The sequence below is a fragment of the Cervus elaphus genome, chromosome 18 (genome assembly GCF_910594005.1).
Source record: "Cervus elaphus chromosome 18, mCerEla1.1, whole genome shotgun sequence".
NCBI classification, from domain to species: domain Eukaryota; kingdom Metazoa; phylum Chordata; class Mammalia; order Artiodactyla; family Cervidae; genus Cervus; species Cervus elaphus.
In genome coordinates this window covers 63,539,174-63,558,628 of record NC_057832.1, presented here as the reverse complement: position 1 = coordinate 63,558,628, position 19,455 = coordinate 63,539,174, and the positions used below count along the sequence as shown (strand labels likewise).

General features: G+C 37.9%; 1 protein-coding gene across 3 annotated transcripts; it reads right to left on the bottom strand.

Moving 5' to 3' along the window:
- Window positions 1-1,571: 1,571 nt before the first annotated feature.
- Window positions 1,572-6,379, bottom strand: GPR85 (G protein-coupled receptor 85). 3 transcript variants are annotated; one of them, XM_043872614.1, is made up of 3 exons: window positions 6,174-6,342; window positions 5,881-5,998; window positions 1,572-4,776 (listed from the first exon to the last, which is right to left on the bottom strand). In XM_043872614.1, exon 3 carries the CDS (start codon window positions 4,604-4,606, stop codon window positions 3,494-3,496), a length of 1,113 nt encoding a protein of 370 aa, XP_043728549.1. In that variant the 5' UTR covers window positions 4,607-4,776; window positions 5,881-5,998; window positions 6,174-6,342; the 3' UTR covers window positions 1,572-3,493. The 3 variants fall into 3 exon arrangements, with proteins under 3 accessions (XP_043728549.1, XP_043728550.1, XP_043728551.1); XM_043872615.1 differs by having other exon boundaries at window positions 5,881-5,995; XM_043872616.1 differs by lacking the exon at window positions 5,881-5,998 and having other exon boundaries at window positions 6,174-6,379.
- Window positions 6,380-19,455: the final 13,076 nt, after the last annotated feature.

The following is a 19,455-nucleotide window of genomic DNA, read 5'->3' as shown; positions in this document are numbered from 1 at the left end:
TTGGCATTTTAGTGCTTACTTTTGACTGCACTTTACCCAGGCATTCTCATGCTAAGTTGCAGGAAGTTGCAAGTAGGGAAGAACACCACCTCCCTATCTCTTGAAGGAATTGCAATGTCTCTTAAGTGGAAGTGGAGAGTCAGGACATGGGAGAACTTTTAACACTCAGGGTTTGCTATTACTTTGTATATAGCACTAATAACTGGAAACTCAGGGTTCCAAAACACAGCACAGTGATTCATACACATGAAATGTGAGCAGAATAGGGAGGTTTCCCTCTGAGTTGAGGGAGTTGACCTATAAAAGACCCCAGGGAATACTGGAAAAGACAGGTGATAAGGCACTGAAGGAAAAATGGAAAACAGTCCATTTACAGTTATTATTACCAAGTCCATCTTAGAAACATTTACTATTGTAACACCTGTAACTTGTTGCTACTACATATTACTGTGATTAATTTTGTATTATTTAAATGGAGCCACTATGAGAAACTGAACAAGTTACTCACCTCCTTCTGCCTCAGTTAATATTTACATAGGATTTCACAGTTATAAACTGAAAGCCTAGCTCCAGCTGGGTATCTCACAAATAAACCCACTGTGTGCAAAAGGGAACCAGATGAGATGTGTAGACACATCCATGCAAACACATCACCACTGTTAAGGAAAACAATTTAAAGCCTGTTCAACTCAGATATAATTAGTCCTAGAGGGACACATTATTATTGATAATAGGTTTTTCTCACAAGGAAGTTGAACTCCCCAGTGGGGATATATTTCTATGGGTTGAAGATTAGTAATATTTCCAAATTGAATTAGTTGCAACTGTTTCAAAATATTGAATATTGGAATGAGTACCAAAATAGATAATGTGATTTGGTCATTAAGACACTGAAGCAGACTTTTATTTTATATGATTGCTACCATTACTCATTGACTTATAAATAATATGATTAACTGGGGATGTATCTCACCCACTGCTTGCCCCTTGACCTGAAATACCAAGCTAGTCAAGAGTAAGCTTAAATGAGGGTGACTACAGTTCAGTATTATTCACTAATCACTGGGGCTGATCACTTACCTAAGCTGTTGGAATGTGTTATTCCAGAAAGCTAGGTAAAATCAGGCAACCCCACTTGGTTGTTGTTGTTGACTCCCCAGTTCCCTATTCTTAATCCATGCCTCAGAATTTTTTCTCATATAATAGAGGTCAGTGTTCAGAAAACCTGGTCTCTCTGGCCTCAAAATCATTGCTGAGTTTTCTCCTGATTGCTGGTGATATTTGAACCTCTCAGCAAAGTTCTTTATAAATATACTTGTGGTAATTATGTCTCCACTGTAAACTTTTTGAACTAGAAACATAATGTTATCAGAATATCTTTCAATAACATTTCCTTTATTGTATTTTAGATGATAATTTTAGTACTAAAAAGGGGTCTTTATTGCTAGATTCAATTCACTGTTGTATATTAAATTTTGTCTCAGGTCCAATATAAAGTAAAAATGAGTTCAAACAAAGTGCTTATTAAATCATGGCTTGAGTCATCCTTATATGAGCTAAACTGCATATATCATTGAGATATTTCAATGATTTATTTTTCCTTACTTATATTTATATTGATGTTCTTTACAGAAACACTGTAGCAATAAATAATTCTGTTCCACTCGATTCCTAATCTTATTTTTCAGGTACCAAAAAAAAACCAAAAAACAAAAAAACCAAAAAACCCCAAACAAACAAAAGCAATAACAACTTTTCTGTTTTTGTCATAATGTAATTATAAACCATTCTTTTTACAAGTTATATATTTAGAATCCAAGATTTCCACCATGGCCCAAATTAAAATGTGATGTCTATATTAAAATTCTGAACCAACCAGCTAAGCAGGTTTACATCTTTAAATATTCTGGCTTGTAAGAATAAATAAGTATGATAAGCTACCAAATAATGCTTTTGCAGACATTATTATTTGTCAGCTTTATACTCCTTTTCATTCATGCATTTCCAGTTCCACAATATAAAGTAGCTACAAAAATTAAAAAAACAAAACTATAATAAAGTTAGTCTTGCTATTTTGTGCTTGCCTCCCTGGTAAGAAAAATTAAGTGCCAAAAATGTAAAATTTATTTCAAGAAAAGTAACAGGCTACACAAGTAAATTTTGGCAAATGCAACTTTATATTGAAATTCACACATCTGTATCTTAAAGAATGAGACTCACAGACTCTAATGTATTTCTAAAATACCAGAAATTATATTATAAGCTTTCACAAGTTAAAACTGAAATAATTTAAACGACCAATACACTGAATGTGCAGAAAGTATAAACAAGACTGTGCCTTCGGTAGGATAAATGCTTCACAAATTGTGCAAGATGTCATACTAAGGCTGTGATCTCCCCTTAACAGCCGACTTAAAATATAAACACACATCAACTGCCTGCTTCTTAGAACACACTAGAATGGGTAGCACACCTCAGAAGAAAATTTCATTATGCCAGTGATGTGCACCTTAATTTTCAAATCATGTGAGGAAAAAGGAATAAGAGTGTTAAATGATCGTCCATGCACTTCCAGATGCATGACCATGACCAGTTACTGATTCAGTTTCCCTTGACTCCAGTTTGCTCCAATACTGAACAAGATGAAAGATACTAGATAACCCTTTAAGGCAACATGTGTTTATTCTGCATTATTAGAACTGTTCAATTGTGACTGGTTGGTACCATTAATGTTGCCTCCCAGACCAAGATCTAGTATTCATAAAATATAGATGAAATAGAAAAAACTTTATACCAAATCAACAAAAACCACATAATACAGTTCGATGCTAGCAATTTCACTAGTAGATAAGGAAAGCGGTATTTAGAAATAGTAATGTATTAATACAAAAAAGTAAACTATAATTGGAACCAATATACTGCTTTGGAATGCTCCCCAAAACTTACAAGGCGATTTTTTAAAAGTGATAATCCAATTAATTCATGGCATGTCTTTAGTGAATTACAGTACTTTAAGTCCCCAAATATTTTAGTCCTTGCAAAACAATAATAGTATGAAATGTTTTAAAGTCTTCAAACTTCTAAAATTAGTTTTTTATCAACACATTTACCTCATGTCAACTTAATTTATTAAGATGTCCAATGCTAATTGGGTTTTTTTTGATGTTTTTTCATAAGTAGTCATATACACAGCATTTAGCACTGATACTTAGCACCTGCTACTTTCATTATCTAGTTTTCAACCACATAAAGAAACTTAGGGCAGTGGTTCAGTCCTTTCTTAATTACAAACCTTCGCCGGCAGTCAGCAGGATCACTCTGAGATTTAAAATAGGATTATAGGTGAACTATTGCAAAGACTGCAGAATGTTGCCCAAATCCTTATAACTGCTGATCCCATTCTTGATTTTCTTCTCAAGAAATGGCTACAGGCCACAATTGCTTAGCAGAGAAGGTTAGTGTTTCACAAGGCTAAAGATTTACAGATGCTCCTTCATATAACACAGTAAGGTTCCCTTGGTAACCTGGATTTTCTGCAGTAAAGAAGGGTTGTGCTGAAACAGCGCCTCAGCTCCCTGTTGGAGAAAATGCAGACAAAAGGATTGATTCCTGCTTGGGCAAAACTCATCCAGACAGCAGCTGTTAGAAATCCCCCTGGTACTACAGGCCCTCTTGCAAAAACTCTCCAATAACAGGCCACCAGGTAGGGGCCCCACAAGGTTAAGAAGAGAAAAGTCATTATATAGAACATTCTGCTGATTCTTTTCTCCATTTTGAATTCGTCTAAGACCAATAGCCTTCTTCTGCTCGTGGTGTTTGCATTTTGCCTGATGCCCAGCAAGGTGGGTGGTGTGGGACCCCTTCCAAATCCTGCTAGCCAATTGGCAGCTGCCTGGCCACTGGCTCCAGGACCATGAAAAGTCCAGTTCTGGCTGACTGCTGCTACAAACTGGACTGGCTTCATTTTCCTTCGGTCGTGGACAAAAAATATCAGCTTGAGGTAGACAAGCTGTGTAGCTAGGAGGATGAGGGCAAGGAGCAGCATAAATCCTAAGGAATCATTAGCCCTGAAGGAGCGGTGTTGGAAGGTACATTGATCTTCTTCCCTAATGAATGAGTAAGTGCCCACATCTAAAACTGGGGGGAATGCCATGGCCACAGACAGAGTCCACACCATGCAGATCACAGCCAGACACGTCCAAAAGGTCAGCCTCTTTGTATAGAAGCGATGATGGGCGATAGCTAAGTATCTGGTGACACTGATACAGAAGAGCATGAAAGCAGTGTGAAAACAGGACAAAACCCCCAGAAAGGCAATCACTTTGCAAGTCAGAGTCCCATAAGTCCAAGTAGAGCCATTTTTGACAGAGTTGAATACAAATGGGAAACAAATTGCAGATCTGAGGATATCTGAACAGCAAAGATCCAACAGGAAGTAGTAAGGTGCTCTATGCAAGGTCTTATCTTTCACGAGCAAAATGGAGATCAGAAGGTTGCCCACCACGCTGACTCCTATTATGAAACCCAAGGAAGTCAGTTTCAGAAAGGCTGTTAGAGGAGAGAGATTTTGCAAAATGTTGTCAGCTGCATGGCTATAGTTCGCCATAGATGGATGGAGGATAAAGATACAGCCTCAGTCAAGTCTCATGATCTAGATATAAGAACAAGGAAAAGATAGATCCATACATTTTACTGAAAATGTAATCCACAAAGAGAACGGATCCGATCTGCAGTCATGCTTCCTCTTTTCTTTCACTTGATTTGCCATCAGAATATCTGGGAAAAAAAAACAACAAGCTATCAGTTTTTAAGTTAACAAGCAATGATGTCAGGCAGTGCTAATATACAGCTGTTCATTTATGGGGAAGCAAATAAAGTTTTAATTTTGAATAATATTATTTGCTTTAGTATTTGTGCTTGAGATTTCAGAGAATTGACTTGTTTAGTTTTCTGAGCTAGATGAATTTTAAAATGTCCCTATTTAAAAGAACATACATTTGATTGGGCACCTAGAAGGAATAAAATGTTCCCCAAGCATAAAATATGCCAGTCTAGGAATTAATCACTGGTGTTGCAATGGAATCTACAAGATCGCTAATAGGAGACAGGAGACTACCCACATTTATTTGAGGTCTGTTAGTATCTGTCAGTGTTTTCCCGGCAGCTTCTCTGCTGATATGGATCCAATGAACCCTTGCAAAATATATCTTTTAACTCTAGAGCCACTTTTATGCTGCATATTATAAGAAGAATATTTGTTGATTCATCTTAAAGCATAATTTCAACATTAGACTTCTAAATTAATAGGAACTTGTCCCAGGATTTGATTTGATTTAATCTTTTGTCTTTCCCTTCCCTTCCCATCCCCCATTTCTGGCAAATCTTTTCTCTTTTAAACCCACATGATTATTAGAAATAGTTAATGTAAATACTCGTCAGGGAAACACCCAGAGGAATAATGCACTTTCATTTGTAAACCTTGGCTTGCCTGGTTTCAAATGAATTTAACATGAACCTGTATTTCTTGGGCAATTAAGCTTTTACCATTTTCACTGACAATCTTCGTTGCAAATCGCAAGTAGCTTCATTTTAAAACAAAATGCACATTGTCTCCTAGGTGTTTGGGAACCCCACCAGGGAAATCGGTTTCCTCTGTTATTCCCACAAAGCATGTTTCCTTTGCCACTTCTCACTTGCCTGGAATATGCTGATAGAAGCCCAGGCAAAACTGCGTTGGATGATTTTAATTTCCTCACCGGTACATCCCCGGGTAAATACCGATCGCATCATGCAACATTATGAAACCTGAAATCCGCCACCCCTGGATTTATAATGGGGGGGTGGAGGAGGGGGAGGGGGAGAGAGACATGCATTACATACGCGAAGATGGGGAGAGAGGTTGCTTCTGTGCTGCAAGGGAACTGTTCCCGGTGATTCGCAGTCCGATATTCCTCAGTCTTGCAACGCTTTCCAGAAATGGAGCTCTCAATAAGCCCTACTGAAGATGCATTGTCTGAATGTACTTCCATTATGCAGTTTATTGTAAAAACACACACACACACAAAACCCACACACAAAAAAACTCAAGGAGGGCTCCTTCCCGGTGAACCTGCAGTTTCATCAGCCCTGTGCGCCCCCTCCCCCCAAACTTAACCGAGAGTATATCCTCCTACCTGTTGGCGTTGGATATCCCGACAGACTATAGCTTCTTCTTTCTATAAATTGCTGATTTTTTTTTTTGCCTTAGTGCCTTGACTGAGCATCCAGGCAGGGCTCGGCGGCGCCTGCGCGATGGAGCCTCCTTGAGCTCCAGCCGCGTCCTCCCCTGTCGCAGCGGCACCGTCTCCCCCAGTAACGCAGGGGCCGCGGCGGCGGCGGCAGCCGTGGCGAGGGCGGCGGCAGGGGCTACTTCTGCCTCTGTGGAGCCAACTGGAGCCCCGACCCGTTTCCAGAGCGGGCTGGGTTTATTGAATGTCCTGTCCTGTTGAACTGGTAAAAATGGGCTTTTGTCCCCTGTGGCTGCTTCTGAACTTTTCCCTCCCTGCATTGGACGTGGGGATTTGGAAAGGCTAGTTCAGGACCTCAGTCCCACCCTCTTCGCTTAGGGCAGCGCATCCCGGTGCTGGGGGTGCCTGCCCAGCCCTCAGCTTCCTGAAACCCCGCTTTCCCCAAACAATTTTTTCCCATGCTCTTTTAGGGTGGTCCAAAGCATTGGCAGCTTCTTTTAGCTTTCTTCTTTAAAGATTTCTCCAGCTGACTGCATTTGCAGGTTAGCTGGGGGGGTGGGGGTGGGGCTGGGGCTGGTGGGGGTGGGGAGGGGAGAGAAGGGGTGGAGGAGGAAAGAAGAAAGAAGAAAGAAAAGAAATTTTTAAAAAAGAAAAAAAGCTCAGTCAGGAAAATTCTTGTCAATGGGGAAGAAGGGAAACCAGGTTAGGGTAGCCCGTTCTTTGTTAGTCATCTGTTCTCCAGTGCACGCAGATGCGCGGTAAGTAGGGAGAAGCCAAGTTCAGAGGAAAACTGCAAAATGATTTATGTCCATGCTACCTTGACGAAAATGACCGTAGAATCAGGCTTACACAAATTTTAAATGACCATTCCTCGCATTCCACCCCACCAAACAACAGCCTTCCTTTTATTTTCTTGCAAGTACGACTGACCAATAGATTGGTAATGTTAAAGCAGTTGTGTGTATATGAGTTTCCTTCTCCCCTTTGTTTTTACGGAAGAGAAATACTAGTAATATAACGATTCATGAAACTTACACCCGTTCAAAAGGTCCGATGATATCACAAGACAGCACATAGCCTGACACCTGGGTGCTTAAGGATGTCTCTGGAATCGTTCATTTCCTTATTTTACCATTTCAGAAGAATTTGTGCGGGTGGTACAAGATTTTAAACAATTCCCCATCTCCAAAAAAATGATCAGAAATGCTTTCATTAATTCCCAAGGTAAAAGATCTGCTTCTCCTCCTGCATGCTCATTGCTTTATAATAATCTGTTAATGAAACAGAAAAAATAAAGATCTTCCGTACAGCAATAATTTGATCTCCAGACAGCAGTAAAATACCTCATTGCTGGGTGGTGAGATTGTGACATTCGGGGGAACTCAAGCCAATCAGCATACAGATAATATGGGCTAATTTGCATATTGTATTTCTATTGGACATACCAAGGTAAAGCTTTCTCTGGTTTAAAGCTTAAAAATGAATACTTCACTGTCATGATGTCACAGTCATTACACAAAGCCCTATGTTGGTAATACTGAAACAAAGTTATATTTTCCTGATTTGTTTTGCCATGTCTTAAACTCAGTTAAGAGAAATAGACAATTATTAATATATATATGTATGTATATGTGTGTGTGTGTGTGTGTGTGTATGACCTAACTCTGGCATTCTCTTAAACTAGAAAAATCAATTCTACAGCAGTACTGGAAATAACTTGAGGGCATTTCCATTCTAGTGAAACATTCTACTTTTTCACAAAACAAGGAAATTCAGAAGTGTTTAAAACTATACATTGGTTTGCAACTTGTAAGTGAAATGTCAAATTCATTTCTGTGGAACTACAAATCAATTCAATTTGTTATTTGTTACTTCCCAATTACTGTCCCAATGTACTTTGCAAAGAGTTATTATTTCCTGAATTTTTACAGTTTTAAAAAATCTATAGGATAAGTGACAAGTAAGTTTGCTGAAAATCCATGATATGCCCAATCTTAGGTTGTATGGATTAGGGAAAAACTTAAAAGTAAATTTAAAGGGTGACTGCACAGCCTGCCTTTGAGACAATAATTTACTCTGCAAAAAGGTATATGGCCAAGTTCCAAGAGTTTAACTTTCCTTAAATTTCAAGAAGCAGGTATTGATTCCTTAAAAATAAGGGAGGGGTTACACGTATGCAGTATTCTTTCATATCCACAACTCAGGGTATATTAAAGCTACTATTTTCCTTTGCAGTTGAGTGCAGTTACATCTACTAGTTTGGTTTTTCCAGCTGTTAGATGAGAATGTCATTTTCTTGCCTCACAAGGGGGTTTAAGAAATTAATGAGATATTTTCCATTTAGTTCATTAACTCCACTGGAGAAAACATTGAAGTCTGCATCTTCCACCAACAGGGTTTTTTTTTAAAAGTATGTTTAATACAGTAATAGTCAAAAGTTTTATATCATCTACAAATTCTCAGATAGAAAATTATCACTTCAGTTGTTCAGATCATAACATTATTTGTTGGTAGCTAATTTCTTTTTGATTCCTTATATCACCAAACTTAGAAAAATTGATTGTCAGTTTAAGAGTAAAGAGACAAAGCAAACAGCAAAATACTATATACCCTGCATTTGAAGGACTCTAAAAGTTTGAAGAAATGTAGAAATTTTCAAGCTCTTGGCATATGATATTTACTATATTGATCAATGGATTAGGAAGACTGATGCAATCTGTTTAATTTGGTTCTTATAATAAATATATATAATTTCTATTTCAAGTAGCAATTATCTTCTTTTATCAGACATTTCAGATTTTTGCCAAATGCACAATCTCATGATAGACAAATGCAGGATTTTCATTCTATGCATTATGTGAAAATGTGTGTCAGGAAGTAAACAATCCTTCCCAAATGCAGAGAATGATAGGCTCAGATACATTTCTAAAGATTTTGCAGTCATTCGTTTAAAGCACTATCTCTCCATTTTAAAGCTGTCACTAAACATTTAAAAATGTGTATATTTGATAGTCCCAAATGTTACTAAAAAGCTATATATGAAAAAGAAGCTTCCATAAAATTTCTGGAAATTATCTTGATAAGAATGACTCTCACCAGGGATTTTTGTACAGAAACATTTTTTAATAGATTATTTTAAAAAATTCACTAACCTAGAACAAGTGACCAACAGAAAGGGAGAGTATGCATTTATATTTTAAAAATGGTTTTCACCTCCTAATCTGTGGCCAAAAAAAAAAGACCTTTTTCATACTGACATCTAAGTTACTGAAAGTTAGGGCTTTGGGAATTCTGCTTGACGAACAAAATTACGAAAGAATATACTATACCTAAAAGATTGCCACTAAGGTTTTAAAAATCATACCTCTGGAATTTTGAATAACCATAATTGTGAATACCTCAGTGAAATTTCTTTAGAATTTAAAGGAAATTTAAAGGATTAAGACTATGTCATGTTTCTTTCCAAAATGATAAAAGAAATTCATTTGTCAGATTTTTCTCTTTACTCTGTCACAAAACAGGCCACCAAGTGTTAATATATTTAGAATTTTAAAGTTAGCATCTCTAAGACCTTTCTTCCCAATTTAATATCCAGGCTTTTAAAACTTAGCAGTTTACCTTTTCTGATCTTTATTGTTCACAATTTCATGCTCTCTGAAAACTTTTTCCTTTATTTAATTCATTTAACAAACATTTGTTGAGGTTACTCTGTAGAAATCACTATGCTAGATCTTGCATGAAGTGAAAAATTAAGAGATGGGATTGGTGTGCAGCAGTCGCATCAGTATAGGGGAAGCCTGAACTGGTTAAAAGTAGAAGAGGTAGAATGAACAGAAACAAAGGGATAGATCCGGGGTAAGAGGAGGTATGATTAGACAGGTAAGCAAAGGAAATTGAGGAATAAGAATTGAGTCTAAGGTTTGGAGCTTGGGTAACTGAGAGGTAAGAGATGCCGTTAACTAGGGGGAAAGTGAAAGTGGAAGTGTTAGTGGCTTAGTCCTGTCTGACTCAGCAACCCCATGGACTGCTGTAGTCCACTAGGCTCCTCTGTCCATGGAATTCTCCAGGCAAGAATACTGGACTGGGTTGCCATTCCTTTCTCCAGGTAATCTTCCTGACCCAGGGATCAAACCTGGGTCTCCTGAATTTCGGGCAGTTTCTTTACTTACTGAAACATCAGGGAAGCCCTAATGTGGGGGAGCAAAAGTTAAAAAAGATGGGCCTGCCTCCGACATAAATCACAGCAAGATCCTCTATGACCCACCTCCCAGAATATTGGAAATAAAAGCAAAACTAAACAAATGGGATCTAATGAAACTTAAAAGCTTTTGCACTACAAAAGAAACTATAAGTAAGGTGAAAAGACAGCCCTCAGATTGGGAGAAAATAATAGCAAATGAAGAAACAGACAAAGGATTAATCTCAAAAATATACAAGCAACTCCTGCAGCTCAATTCCAGAAAAATAAATGACCCAATCAAAAAATGGGCCAGAGAACTAAACAGACATTTCTCCAAAGAAGACATACAGATGGCTAACAAACACATGAAAAGGTGCTCAACATCACTCATTATTAGAGAAATGCAAATCAAAACCACAATGAGGTACCATTACACACCAGTCAGGATGGCTGCTATCCAAAAGTCTACAAGCAATAAATGCTGGAGAGGCTGTGGAGAAAAGGGAACCCTCTTACACTGTTGGTGGGAATGCAAACTAGTACAGCCACTATGGAAAACAGTGTGGAGATTCCTTAAAAAACTGGAAATAGAACTGCCATATGACCCAGCAATCCCACTTCTGGGCATACACACTGAGGAAACCAGATCTGAAAGAGACACGTGCACCCCAATGTTCATCGCAGCACTGTTTACAACAGCTAGGACATGGAAGCAACCTAGATGCCCATCAGCAGATGAATGGATAAGGAAGCTGTGGTACATATACACCATGGAATTTTACTCAGCCGTCAAAAAGAATTCATTTGAACCAGTCCTAATGAGATGGATGAAACTGGAGCCCCTTATACAGAGTGAAGTAAGCCAGAAAGATAAAGAACATTACAGCATACTAACACATATATATGGAATTTAGAAAGATGGTAACGATAACCCTATATGCAAAACAGAAAAAGAGACACAGAAATACAGAACAGACTTTTGAACTCTGTGGGAGAAGGTGAGGGTGGGATGTTTCAAAAGAACAGCATGTATACTATCTATGGTGAAACAGATCACCAGCCCAGGTGGGATGCATGAGACAAGTGCTCCGGCCTGGTGCACTGGGAAGACCCAGAGGAATCGGGTGGAGAGGGAGATGGGAGGGGGGATCGGGATGGGGAATAGGTGTAAATCTATGGCTGATTCATATCAATGTATGACAAAACCCACTGAAATGTTGTGAAGCAATTAGCCTCCAACTAATAAAAAAATTTAAAAAAAAAAAAAAAAAAGATGGGCCTGGTTTGGTAAGGAAGATAAGGAGTTAATTTTAGACAGATTGAATGTGAAATGCTGGTGGAACATTTAAAAGCTGATGTCATACATGCAGTTGGAAGTGAAGACCACAGATTCAGGAAGCACTTATAGGTAGGTGATGGTGGAAGTAGGTTAACTGTTGGATAACAGTGCCAAGAGAGACTCTTGAGAGATAAAGTGAAAGTGTTGGTCAGTCATGTCCAATTCTTTGTGACCCTGTGTGCCAGGCTCCTCTGTCCTTGGGATTCTCCAGATAAGAACACTGGAGTGGGCTGCCATTTCCTTCTCCAGGGTATCTTCCCAAACCAGGGATTGAACCTGGGTCTCTGCATTGCAGGCAGATTCTTTTTGTCTGAGCCACCAGGGAAGCCCATTGATAGATAAAGTTGAGGTTAAATAAGTAAACAAACAGGCCCATTCTTCTCTTTCTGGACAAACTAAAAAACAAAAAGAATGCCTACGTTAGGAAACAAGAAGGAACATGGAAGAACCAGAGCTAGAAGAAAATGAAAGGAAGAAGCACCAGTGTCACAGACCCTGAGGGAGAAAAGAATTCCAAGGAGGGAGTGGTCATCAGTATATATTATATCTAGGAGGTTTTAAAAGGATGAGGGGTTAGAAGATATTATTGGATCTGGTGGTAAGGAAATCATTAGCAACCTTGGAGAGAGCAGTTTCAGAAAAGTAAGTCAGATTGAAAAGAATTAATAAATGAGGGGCACAGGTTTAGCGCTTTATAAGGTCAGACTCAGAAACTATTTTGCTATTAATGACAGTACTGTTAGTGATAAAGGTTTTAATGAATTCTCTTGATGTTTTGTGAACAGAATGTTATTTAAATAAGCATAGCATGCCTTTTTCTTCTGGAAGTCTTTAAAACTCTTCTTCTACTACACATTATTTAAATGTAATCCTGTGAATGAAAGAAAATGCAAGTTTCCCTACCATGTCTGGTAAAACTTTAAAGATTTGATCAAAGGTCCTTGGTCTATTAAAATATTTTAAATTGTCTCCTTCTTTGTCTTTTTTATTTTTTTAATGTAGTTACTTTCAACCATGTAAAAAAGAAAAGTGACCTATGTGGGTATAGCATGAGAGTAAGTGTGGTGCGTGTGTGTGTGTGTGTGTTGGAGGAAGGTAGGAGAGCAAAGCGAGTGCTCATAAAATAATTAAGAATTGGGAAGTGTAATTTAATATTCAGGTTAATGAAGAGTCACACATATCTTATATGGATTATAAATTTTCACAGAATAAAAATGCAATATAATTTAAAAAACTCAAGAAGTCTAAGGCATTCTTTTCTTTGATTACTCAGAGGTTACCTCAATGATACAGTGCATTAAGGCCATTATTATAAGCACCAGTTATATGATAGGTATGAGCAGATTATTGTTATTTAAGCTTTTGTGGTGTTTAGCTTTTTGATAAATGGGCATCATTAAAGCATGGCTGAAAATAAAGAATGTTACCTTAGACTCTAATTTAAGAGCTTCTGAAATTAACCCTCCAGTCCTGCATTATGATTTTCTGGCTAGCCCTTTCACTTTCATTTCTCCTAATCTTTTACACCTTTTAATTTTCTCTATACAGAGTAATAATTTTATAAAACAAAGACAAAACCAAAATTCCCATACTTCATAAACATGTTTACTTCTTTAACTTGGTTAACATTTGGTAAAAGTGTGTGATATCTACCTAATTTTACATTAAAAAGGACATAAGAATAAGTCCTGGCACAACATTGCTTCATTCCTTCTGTAAACATCAGTCTCCATCAGTATATGAGAGTTCAGACATTATCTTGTTTTGCCCTGTTCTTCCCTGGTGACCACATCTGGCACATAGAGGGCATTCCATACTTTTGGTTGAATGGGTGATTATGACTTGTGGATGTTGAATTGTGGTGCTGGAGAAGACTCTTGAGAGTCACTTGGACAGCAAGATCAAACCAGTCAATCCTAAAGGAAATCAACCCTGAATATTGGAAGGATTGATACTGAAACTGAATCTCAAACACTTTGGTCACCTGATGCAAAGAGCTGATTCATTGGAAAAGACCCTGATGCTGGGAAAGATTGAGGGTGGAAGAGAAGGGGGCTACAGAGGATTGAGATAGTTGGATGGCATCCCCATCTCACTGGACATCCGTTTGAGTAAACTCTGGGAGAGAGTGAAGGACAGGGAAGCCTGGCGTGCTGCGGTCCATGGAGTCACAGTCGAACACGACTGGTTACTGAACAGCAACAGCATGAAGGGTGCTCTGCGAGGCACTGTGAGGAGGACACAAAAGAAAAAGAAGAGAAAAAGAAAACAAAACCAAACAGTGACACAGGCGCAGCTGAACTCTATGTTTCCTTAACTTAATAAGGCTGGGATAATTGTTTGTATTATGGGCAGAAACTTTTCTTGGCCAAGGATTTACTCGGGGTTTGGGGAAATTTTGTTTGCTTCTTAGCCATATTACACTAGCATTTACATGATTCCTTATTTGTCTTACTTCTTAGTAATTTCAAACTGGTTTTTAATAACAATGTCTCTCATGCAGTATGAGCCAAGAGCAAAAATTTATGCTTTGAGCTCTTAATCTGGTACTCAAATATATGACAAAATATCTTAGCTGTTATCTGACTTCAGACTTAGAATCACTAACTTTTTAACAGTCATAACGGTGGTGTATCCTGAAAACAAATTTAAATCTGATTTATCAATTCAGAAGTGAAAACTTGATAATATAAAAGGAAAATTTTAAATGATGAATACTCTTTACTCAGTTTTGCAAATGGATTTTCATAATTATGTGTAGAATAGACAGAAAAAGAGTTGAAACAGAAACTGGCCATTTACATACTTAGAAAAGACTTCACATGGGTGATATTACTCTTAGTTAAAAATCAGGGTTATCTTTTCTTGCACTTTATTGTCTTCTTTTTAGAAGATATTAATTTCCCTCCTTTACCAGGCATAAATTAGAATTGAATATGAGAGTTTTTTCTATACAGTAGTGCTGATTCATCTTATTAATTGAATACAATAAAAAAGCTAAATCACCCTGTAAGTCCTCTTAGCTTGAACTAAGGCCAGAACTGAGGATAGAGTTTGTAACATCTGGAACAAGGAGTGCATAGAATATTGCTTCCAGCAACTTGAAACAGGATGGTAGCTCACTTTCAGTAGGTAGTAATGACCTGGGAGTGGGTGTATACAGTTTCACTGTATATAATTTGGTTGAGATTACCTTTCTCCTTTATCTGATCTAGAATCATGGCATCCTGTATTGGCAGTTGGTATGTGATTTTTAGCAGTTGTTTCTCTGGGACAGCTATTGTTAATGGGTCATTAATCATTTCCATGGGGTATGAGGAATAATATTTCTTGCATAAATTATGAAAACTGTGAAATTTGTTTATAGAGATTCAAAATACCAGATGTCTTAAACCTAAAAACTCTGTAATCATTACTATTAGCTGTTACTCACAATCTCCTTGAATGTCACTGTGATGTATAGAAGTGGGCCGGTAAACAGGCTTAAAAGGTGGAGATGGAAATGGTTCCATGTCAAGAGTTCTAATATTTGAAATATATTTTGACTATGGATTTCATGTCACTTAATCCCAATTAAAACTGTAGATTAGAGCTATGATTGTACTTGCTGGTTGTTTGAGCAAGGAATTTAAGTAAGAGATACACATCAATGTTCAGTTCAGTTCAGTTCAGTTCAGTTCAGTCGCTCAGTCGTGTCTGACTCTTTGCGACCCCATGAATCGCAGCACACCAGGCCTCCCTATCCATCACAAACTCCTGCAGTTTACTCAAACTCATGTCCATCCAGTCGGTGATGCCATCTAGCCATCTCATCCTCTGTTGTCCTCTTCTCCTCCTGCCCCCAATCCTTCCCAGCATCAGGGTCTTTTCCAATGAGTCAACCCTTCGCATGAGGTGACCAAAGTATTGGAGTTTCAGCATCAGCATCAGTTCTTCCAATGAACACCCAGGACTGATCTCCTTTAGGATGGACTGGTTGCATCTCCTTGCAGTCCAAGGGACTCTCAAGAGTCTTCTCCAACACCACAGTTCAAAAGCATCAGTTTTTCGGTGCTCAGCTTTCTTCACAGTCCAATTCTCACATCCATACATGGTCCAGGTAAAAGAGAATTCTCTTTATTTATTTATTTATTTTAATTGGAGGCTAATTACTTTACAATATTGTAGTGGTTTCTGCCATACATTGACATGAATCAGCCATGGTTGTACACGTGTTCCCCATCCTGAACCCCCCTCCCACCTCCCTCCCCATCCCATCCCTCAGGGTCATCCTAGTGCACCAGCCCTGAGCGCCCTGTCTCATGCATCAAACCTGGACTGGCAATCTATTTCACGTATGATAATATACATGTTTCAATGCTATTCTCTCAAATCATCCCACCATTGCCTTCTCCCATAGAGTCCAAAAGACTGTTCTTTACATCTGTGTCTCTTTTGCTGTCTTGCATATAGGGTCATTGTTACCATCTTTCTAAATTCTATATATATGCGTTAGTATACTGTATTGGTGTTTTTCTTTCTGATTTACTTCACTCTGTATAATAGGCTCCAGTTTCATCCACCCCATTAGAACTGATTCAAATGCATTCTTTTTAATGGCTGAGTAATATTCCGTTGTGTATATGTACCACAGCCTTCTTATCCATTCATCTGCCGATGGACCTCTAGGTTGCTTCCGTGTCCTGGCTATTGTAAACAGTGTTGCGATGAACACTGAGGTACACATGTCTCTTTCAATTCTGGTTTCCTTGGTGTGTATGCCCAGCAGTGGGATTGCTGGGTCATATGGCAGTTCTATTTCCAGTTTTTTAAGGAATCTGAGAATTCTTAATGTAGAAATTTCTGACAGTTTTAGTTGGTGTAGTGTCTCCTCTGGTCACTATGGGATTGTGGCACATAGCACCATGACTGCTGTCATTTTATTCTACTTGTATTAAATCCTTTAACAATGAGAAGTATTTTAAAGCTTCCAGGTCTTTACTATCAGGTTTCTTCCAATGGAACTATGGACCCTTGCATTTCTTTTTATAACAAAGCTTGTTGGTTAATTAAAAACAAAAATTCCATCATTTAAAATCTAAAATTTTCTATTTATTAGTTATTCACTGGTTCAGGTATATATACTGTGTGCAAGGGGGTTCCCAGATGGCACTAGTGGTAAAGAAACTGCCTGCCAATGCAGGAGACATAAGAGATGCAGGTTCGATCCCTGGGTAAGGAAGATCCCCCTGAGGAGGGCATGGTAACCCACTCCAGTTTCTTGACAGGAGAATCCCATGGACAGAGGAGCCTGACTGGCTACAGTCCATGGTGGAGCAATGAGTCAGACATTACTGAAGGGACTTAGCACACAGCACACACACTGTGTGCAGATCTAGGTGTATTTATTGATTAGCATTATATAAAACAGTTTCACATTCATTGGCCCTTCTACACCCAAACAAAGCTTGTAAGTTCTTGAGTCAAGAAAAAAACCAAAGTTTGTCTGTAAATATCCAGCCCAGGAAATGTTTTCCACTGCATCATGCATTCAGCCTCTGTTAAGCCAAGTCAGCACATGCTTAATCTGCTTCCCCACTTACAACATAAACAGTTCTAAAATTTAACTTTAAAAGACCCTTATGAACAACATATGTAAAATGTGCGCTTTTATCTTGGGGCTCTTCAAGATTTCACCTTCCAGTTAAAGATTCTTTCCCTCCATCCATGCACTGTTAATTTCCATAAATTCTAATGGGAATTAAGCACATAAATCCTTGGCACTTAGTTGAAAAACTAGGACTCATGCAGAGACAGCACTTTTGTATATAGCCTACTTGTAATCCTTTCTATAAATGGTTTGTTTTTGTGCCATCTGGCATTGAATTGGTGAGATTTCTGCTGGGGTTTCAAGAAGACCATACATACATTGACATTTGGTGAAGAGAAGGGCTGAAGGTTTGATTCTACTTACAGACTATGTTCAGAAGGATGTTTTACTAAAAAGTAAAAAAAAAACAAAAAACAAGACAGGATTGATGCCATCACCCTTTATCTTGGGCATATACAATATGCTCGATATTTAAATTTCTCTCTCAATATTTTTAATACTGCATAGCTCCATGAAGGCAAAATTCTGCTGATTATCTTTGTGTCCCTGGTGTCTAGAATAGTACCTGGCATATAGTGTGTGTTAGTTGCTCAGCTGTGTCTGACTTTTTGCGACTCCATGGACTGTAGCCCGCCAGACTCCTCTGTCCATAGGATTTCCTAGGCAAGAATATTGAACTGGGTAGCCATTCTCTTCTCCAGGGGATCTTCTCAACCCAGGGAGCAAACCCTGCAGGTCTCCTGCATTGCAGGCAGGTTCTTTACTGTTTGAGTCACAAGGGAAGCCTAAAATAATTGCATGAATTTTCAAGTGATAGAAACATAGGTTTTAGCCAAAGAGTTCCTTTTGGGTAAAAAATAATTCAGGACTGTGTGTGTGCGGTGCTCTGTAGTGTCCGATTTTGCGACCCCATGGACTGTAGCCCACTAGGCACCTCTCTCCATGGAATTTCCCAGGCGAGAATACTGGAGTGGGTTCCATATATTAGGCATTAGTAACTATTAGTGGGGTAAATATTTCCATTAAAAGCATCATCATAACTAAGAATTAAATGCTTTTTCTATCTATTTCTCCTACTAAATCTCCAAGTGGTACTTTTGAAAATCAATTAAACAATAGTCTTGTCCTTCCCCTCAGGAGTCATACTATATATTGTGGCCAAACACTTTTTCATGTAATATGTTCAAATAATTCTAAAGTATAACATGTTCTAGAAAGCTCAAAGTCAACTTAAAAACTAGGCAGTATTAAAATTAGCAAGAGAACAAGTTCAATGTCCAGTATATGTGTAAATACACAACTTTGAGAATCCTGAGTTTTTTTGACTGTTAATTAAAACTCATTTTGAACATAGCCTGCAATAGAACATAAAAAATATGTACAGTAGGCCAATATTCTGATACCCTGGGGTGAAGGACTACAAGAGCTGAACTCATGTTTATCCTGGAAGACTGAAACTTTGAAAGGACCACCAGGATTGCACAGATTTATTACTTTTTGGAGATGAACAGTTAGCAATATTTACCTAGTTTTTATAATTTATAAATTAATCTATGATACATTATTCTATTGCATTCCAACCCCATCCTACAAAGTATTATTCTCCTTTTAATACAAAAAAAAAAAAAAAGTTTGGAGATAGGAATAATGAATAGCTACATGGTGCTTATAATGTGGCAGGTGTTGTTCTTTGCATTATTCACTTACTTGATCTCCACAAAACCATATAAAATAGGTTGCATGATTCACTCTACTGGTGAGGAAACTTGAAGCACAGAATTATATAAAAACCTAGGTCAATGGAAAAGGTGAGATTAAAAAGTGGTAAAACCAGAAACTTGATTGAAGTTTTTCTTATACTAAGTCTGACTCTAGCATTTAAACCAGTCCAGAGATATTTACTGTGAGCCATATACATAATTTTAAATTTCCTAGTAGCCAAAATTAAAATGTAAAAAGAAGCAAGTAAAACTATAGCAATACATATTGTTTAAACCAATATATCCAAAATATTAGGTCAATATATAATAATCCAAAAGTGTTAAAGAGATATTTTATGTATTTTTTTATCACTTAAGTCTCCGAAGTCCAATATGTATTTTGCAGCACTTATAGGGCA

Bases quoted from the DNA above. Each gene is read 5' to 3' on its own strand.
- GPR85 (XM_043872616.1), bottom strand. From the start codon at position 4,606: ATGGCGAACTATAGCCATGCAGCTGACAACATTTTGCAAAATCTCTCT.